The 7,493-nt window shown below is 39.7% G+C and overlaps 1 protein-coding gene across 1 annotated transcript; it reads right to left on the reverse strand.

Moving 5' to 3' along the window:
• Positions 1 to 6: 6 nt before the first annotated feature.
• Positions 7 to 6,246, reverse strand: ogg1 (8-oxoguanine DNA glycosylase). The gene is made up of 3 exons (XM_010784043.1): positions 5,998 to 6,246; positions 298 to 483; positions 7 to 210 (listed from the first exon to the last, which is right to left on the reverse strand). The coding sequence occupies exons 1-3, from the start codon at positions 6,244 to 6,246 to the stop codon at positions 34 to 36; spliced, it is 612 nt and encodes a 203-aa protein (XP_010782345.1). The 3' UTR covers positions 7 to 33.
• Positions 6,247 to 7,493: the final 1,247 nt, after the last annotated feature.

Genomic DNA, 7,493 nt, shown 5'->3' on the forward strand with positions numbered 1-7,493 from the left:
TATGATGATAATGAGTGTGGCACTACAAATTTTCTAACGAAGTACATGACTATCTACCGTACCAATATCTCTATGAAGTTTATCTGTGATAGTCTTCTGTCCGTTGCCAGATCCATAGTTGTAGTCACGTTTAGCAATCTGCCACACGTGAGTGTCTATGGGCACGGCCTCTGCCTTATCCAGGGACATCAGACAAACACAGTCTGCCACCTGAAGGAGAAACATTGCCTTAATTGTATCGAAATAACAAAAAAATATGAACTAAAGGATTATTTGTATTGCAGTACGCTACTCTACCTTGGTGCCGACACCAGGAAGGGTGCGCAAAGCATCACGGGCCTGCAGATATGGGGCACTGCGCAAACCTTCAAGCCACTGGATCCCATGAGAGTCTAAAATCTGCTTAGCGCTCTGCTGAAGGAACCGAGCCCTGTACCCAAAACCAAGATCCCTGAGCCGTGCCTCTACGCTGGTGTCTGCCAATTACAGAAAACAACACAAGCATTAGGGGTCGACCGATTATCGGCCTGGCCGATTATCAAGGCCAATATTCCGCATTTTACAGATTATCGGTATCGGCCTTTTTTTAATCAAATTGCCGATACAACTTTGGCTCTGATGTGGCCGTTTCTCTTCTCTTCACCACTGTTCACCAGCGCCATATAGACTGATTCTATCTATATGGCGCTGCTGTTCATGAGCAATGTCCCGCCCACAGCGCAATCTGATAGGCTATTACTGAAGTGTCAATCAACACTGAAGATTCTCCGGGCTGCAGCCAGCCATAGAGGCGGGACCTTCTCAGATTACAGGCAGGTGCGAAGAACGCAGACACAGGCCGTTTCTCAATCGCGAGGAAACTGGCTTCCAAGCCACTATTTCAAGGATACTACGTCATCGAGTGCCGCCGAAGGACTGTTCCAATCTCCAGCATACTTGGAATTCCACAGAGGCCGCGTCCTTGGTTTGGGGGTAATTTCGAGGCTTCACATGGGTAGACTTCGCGTCCTTCAAATCCCCACAATGCTTTGCGCACGGACCAATTTCCCCAAATCTGTGGTGGAAAAAGTAAGGCGGGGCCTCTCATATGACGCACACTTGCTAGCCTGTTCCACTCTTCGTTTTCCGAATGCCAGGAAGGATTCTTGCCTAGCTTCTGAAGCAAGTGACTCGGAAGACATGGCTACCAAGCAAGCATCCTGGCGATTGAGAAACGGCCCAAGTCTTTCAGCCGCTCATGGCTTCCTCTTTCTGCCACGTCCAGGTAGTGTAGCCACTGTTCCTTTAACTTTGAACGTTGGAAGTACGCTTGTCTGAACACATTGAGGATGCTTCTGTAACAAAATGATTTCCCAAATTGGGATCAATAATATTTACAGTGTTAATTGTTTACTGTATTACTTTTTAACTTGATAAAGCGTAATGTGAAAATACTCCAGTAAAGTATACTGTAACTCAAATTCATTACCTAAGCACAGGACTCTTCGATTTACACACGGCATCTATTGCACGTCTGTCCATCCTGGGAGAGGGATCCCTCCTCTGTTGCTCTCCCTGAGGTTTCTCCCATGTTCCCCTTTAAACTGTGGGTTTTTCTCTGGAAGTGTTTCCTTGTACGATGTGAGGGTCTAAGGACAGAGGGTGTCGTTTTCTCATACTGATATTCTGTACAAACTGGGCTGTTATATTTGTTGTAAAGTGTCCTTATTGCAAAGTATTTTTACTGTATGTACAGCACTTTGGCTTGACCAAAAATCGTTTTAAAAATGTGCTAAATAAATAAAACTTGATTTGATCTGATGACTTGAGTAAACATTTAGTTGCATTCCAACATTGTATAAAACAATTAAAACATCGCAAGTTGGGGTAGTGAAAATGTTTTGTAATATTACTGCTTTAACAATCACAAATTTAGTTTTTTCACTAACTATTTGTCCTATAAACTGATATTTCAATGTTAAAGGCAGAAGAACCAAGCTGTGACGCTCTCAACCAGCAAGGTCTAAAAACTGTTTGCTTCAGTCAGCCGCACCAGTAGGCTGCAGCACCTCTCCTTTTATGCTGCAGCATCTCGACCTGCAGAGTAACGCACTCAAATAATAAATAAATAATATACACCACAGAATCTCAGGTTATACTCTAAAAAGATAAGATACTATAATCTAAGGAAATGGCTCCTACAATTATCTTTGAGCAAACACCTATTTGTAAAGCTGTTCCTGCTGGTCTGCGCTCCTCTCAGCCTCTCGGCTGTCTCAACAGGAATAAGATGGCCTAAAGAGAGTAGCTGTCCCATGTTAGGAAGGTAAACACACCTCTGTTATCCACTGACACCATTCACTGACCTCTGTCTCGTGAAACCAAACATACTTCCATAATATTATTATGTTATCATCTGCATACGACGTTATGTGTCTTCTTTGTGAGCATTCACATTTCATGTTTCATTGTCTGGAGGAAATTGTGTAGGGAAATGTGAGAGAATATGAGGTGAAGGGGTTTCATAACTAGAGCATGAGAGTTTTCAAAGCCTGTATGTTGTAATTGTTTTTTTACAGACACATCTTACTAGTTATTACTGATAGATTGCATCATACTGTCATGTAACGCATTTTTGTGGTTTGGTCCCCTCTCAGCAACAACAATATCTACTTTATGAAATGTTAACACAATAATAGACAGTGACATTGACAACATGTATGATCACCACTACACAGGGGTTGATGTATCGATAGGAACCTTTTATATTTCATATTTACTCAACAAAGATCCTGTGCAAACAGGTCACATATACATTTCCTGTTATTACAACCGCAGGTTTTATCTTATCCGACCTGCCCTGCCCTCCTTTGTTAGAAAAGAAGACTCTCTTAAATGCTTTGAAGTGTGACAGGAGAAAGCTGTTGCAAATGCTGGAACAGCAACTTTTTATTGCACGATAGTTAAAAGGGCATGCAAGGATTTATACTTCCTGATTTACAAACAAGCATTTTTGTATCAGCTGTAAAATGCATGGTCAGAAAGCTGAACACTGAGAAACCCAGGATAAGTCAACTCTTTAGGCATGTGGTTCAAACAGGACAGCAGCACTACAAACAGAAAATGATCTGATAGAATATGATGCATTGCTGCAGATTAAACTACTGAATAGTATAAAGGAGTTCAAATGAGCCCAACCATAAACATCTACAGCAGTAACATGCAACATACAAACTAATAAGCAGTACTGTTTGTACAGAAACAACAACGGCCGCTGGCGACCGGCTCGGTTCGCTGACGGGCGGACGTACTATGATTCTCCAGAACACACAGATGGCCAGTCCGCCCCCTGTGTAGCATATTATTTTCGATGACAGATGAGCAGATCGCCACTGGGCTTTCAACTAAAGACACAGCCACGCAAAAACTGCGGCATGTACAGCTCCTTATGGGTACTGCAATGTGTGAAGTGCGCTACACCCCTGGTCGTTTCACCACGGAGGAAGGCAGCAGAAAGTCGACTGGAGTTAAAGAGAGCGGGGCCAAGAAGTTATCCTTATGCGCTGCGCTGCGTGCATGGCTTCCTTCTACAGGGGGAGACGTGCTCTGCTGGCGGTCTCGTTCAGGATCCGAAAATACAATTTAAATATTTTGCACACTTATTCCTCGTGGTTACGGCCCCCCAGGGGTTGCCGACCCCTGCTCTAGGATAACCCCCTGTTTTCTCTTTTTTCTATTCAACTTAATATGAATAAAATGAAAATACATGTGAACTGAGGGTTCAGTGTCTTCTTCAAGGACACTTCAACAAGGAGGAGGCGGGTATCAAACAGCAAACCTGTGATTAGGGGAAGACCTGCTCCACCCCTGAGCCGCAGCAGGCCCAATACAAGTGAGTCAGACTGATCTGTGTGTGACTCACTGACAGTAAATGTGATTTTATGAGTCTGTTATATAACTTTTTAGTATTGAAAACTTCATGTAAAACCCCCATGACTCTCTCAATATTTGAATTCAGGAGTCAATATTTAATATGCGGCAATTCCTTAAAAAGTGTGTCTAATGATTTAATACAGTGTTAGTGTTATATTGCTGTCAGGACTCAAAAGAAGGCACATGTTTATCAGAAGTGATCTGGTTCCATTGCATTTCTAAAAGTTTAACAGGTCGGAAATAAAATATAAATTCTTCCTTAATGTTGCAATGGATAAACAGACCAAAAATGAGCACTGTTAGTTGAGTACTTGATCATTTATGGAAAAGTCATTTAAACACCTATTATAAAGGAATGATTATGTCACTGCAGTATGGTAGTGAAAGTAGCATAACCACTGTAAACATACTCTAATGCTTAACTCTAATTAAGATTTTATATTTTAAAGTCCAGCCATTTTCTCAATTATTTACTCAAGTAAAAACAATGTGGGCAGTGTATTATTATGTATTATTTTACATATTATATAATTGGAGTAATAACACTATTCATTATATGTGAAACGTGTAACGACATGCAACAGTATCTGTTAAACACATGTGAAGTAGTAAAAATAACAACATTAGTTGAGTAGAAGTACAAATATCATTACATCGAAATATTCCAGTAGTAAAGAACAAGTACTGCAAATGTACACTTCAGTACAGTTCTTGAGTACATTTGTAATGAGTTAATTTGCACCATGTTTGAACTGTATGTTATAAACAATATTCATATTATTCTTAAGTAAAAGTGTAGTAATACTACTCTGTGAAAATGCTAGTAAGTAAAAATCCTGCATTCGCAAACTTTACATAAGTAAAAGTATGTTAGTGTTCTGCTTAAAATGTAAAAAGTAAAAGTATACTCATTATGCAGAATGGCTTTATAATCATCTTATAATTCTGTTCGTATCCCTAATGATGTGATGTCTGTCGAGGAATAACTAGAGAACATGTATTTTGGAATATTGGATACTTGTGTGCCACTGTGAAGATTAGTAGTAGTACTGCATCATATCGACATTCAAATGCTGTTGCATCAATGTATGACTGTTGATGCATCAAATAAGAACATACTGCTCAAATAAATTCTGAAGCAAATATTTCTTTACTTATTCATAATAGCAATCTTGAAATAAAAAAATTGTGTGGATTGCTTTTCAATTGTAGGGTTGCTACATTTAATTGAAGAACTTCACATATTTTCTAAAGTGCTAATAGACAAATTATTTTTTTCTATTATCACTAGAAAAAATAATAGGAAGTATTTCTTCTCGCCACAGGGGAGAAAAAATACATTTTTAATGTTCAATTATCAAAAGTCAACAGCACTCTTGTGCAGAATGGGCTGTTTCAGAATATTGTACAATATATAACTACATGAATAGCCTAGTGATACATTCATTAGTTTATAACTTTAATATAACAGCTATCAACAGGGAGGAGCTCATTTCAACTCCTTATTGGGCAGCTTGGGAATTCCCCCCTAGGATTGATTGTAATTTTATGTGACTATGATGTTGCATCATCATTTATTTAACTCTATTTCCGTTATATTAATAGCCTTATCTGCAACTCAAAGTATCAGATAAATGTAATGGAGATTTTGAGGTAGGCTACTTGTACTTGATACTTTCCATGTTATGCTACTTTGTACTTGTACCCCAATACAATTCAGAGGTCAATTGTGTACAACTCCACTATAGTTATTTAATAACTTTACAGATATGGGTAAATTATGTGAAATATAATCAAGTGTTGAATCAGACTTTAGTTCCACCTGGAGTAAAACCACAAGCTACCCTGCAGTATACAAAGTCATTCAAACTAGCTGCACCTTTACCAGCTTTGAGAACACTTTCATGATCAATCATTATAAAACATATCATAGATATTATTCTGAAATGGACCAATCTGCACAATGATGTTCTACTTTTACTTTTTTAATTACAAGAGCTGATTACTTCTCCCACCTGTGGTTACATGTATAGGCTACCCCCAGCAGAGAATGAATACAGGTTTAACTGTGGATCTTTTCTTTACCACTGGTCGCTTCCACTTGACCACGGCCTGCAGCTCCAGCTCTCCCAGGGGGAAGTGGTAGTCCACGAACAGCCCGTTCCGGCCGACGAGCTTCACGTCCTCGTTCTCCGCGGGCAGGTCCCCGGTCAGGAGGTCCGCCAGCCAGCGGCGGGACTGAGAGCCCAGCAGCTCGTCGGAGCACACCGAGTCCGAGTCATCCTCCGGGGAGGGCAGGGAGGATTCGGACGACACACTCAGTGACTTTATCATGTCGAAAACACCGCGTGCTCTGAACACTGCTCCAAAGAGAATGCTACTTCTGTCTGTCACTCAGAGCAGAACTGCACAGAGCCCCGCCCCGTGGGAGAGGCGCAGGTACATACTACATGCTAACCTCTATGATGCTAACTGATAGCTGCTAACTGATAGCTGCTGACTGTGTGTTCAGTGAGTGAAGCTTACCTGAGCTCAGGTGAGGGTGCTGCTATCACTGCTGCAGGGCTTTCTCTGACAGGCACTTCCAAAAAAAAAGGTGTGGTTTAGTTCAAGTGTAGTTTCCAATAATAGTTTACAGTTATGTACCTAAGTAGATACTCAGCACTTGGTACTAATACTCAAGTGCTTTACTTAAGTATTTTGAGAGACTTGTACTTTACAATTTTGTTGTAATTCTGCCATACTACAATTCAGAGGTTAATCGTTTACTATTTTTCCACTACATGTATTTAATACCTTTAGTTACTTTACAGATGTGGATGAATGACGTGAAATATAATCAAGTGTTGAATCAGACTTTAGTTCCACCTGGAGTAAAGTCCCAAGCTACCCTGCAGTATACAAAGTCATTCAAACTAGCTGCACCTTTACCAGCTTTGAGAACACTTTCATGATCAATCATTATAAAACATATCATATATATATTATTCTGGAATGGACCAATCTGCACGACGACTACTTTAAGTAAATTTCGATGCTTAAACTTATGTACTTTTACTTGAGTGACATTTTGAATGCAGGATTTACAGTAAGGCCAAAATATTAAATTATAGTTTGAGGTAGTTTTACTCAAAATGTCCATTTTAAGTTTCAACTAATATAGTATGACATACTATTTAAATGAGCCCAGAAGTATTTTCTTTTAATATTTAAATTAGCCCCAATTTTAGCTCTGCAACATTACAGCTCTGAACACATCAATGCGGCAATAATTATGTATGATTCTGAAATGGGCCATCCTGTATGACAAATACCTGTGCATTTTGGTACTTATTTTGATGGTGATAGGCTACTAATGTGCTTTTACTTGGGGTATATTGAGGTATTTATTAATGCTTGTACATTTGTACTATTAAAGTGGACCTATCATGCTATATTTGAATAATATAGTGTAGGACCACCATACCTATATAAGGCATATTTATGCTTTTTATTTTTCAAAATACCAAACAGATCATCGCATTATTGAGCCATTCCCTCATTTCGGCTGCAATTTAACACCTGTCTTTCTCATGGGCTGA

The sequence above is a fragment of the Notothenia coriiceps genome, unplaced genomic scaffold, assembly GCF_000735185.1.
Source record: "Notothenia coriiceps isolate Sejong01 unplaced genomic scaffold, NC01 NC01_scaffold00026098, whole genome shotgun sequence".
Taxonomy (NCBI): domain Eukaryota; kingdom Metazoa; phylum Chordata; class Actinopteri; order Perciformes; family Nototheniidae; genus Notothenia; species Notothenia coriiceps.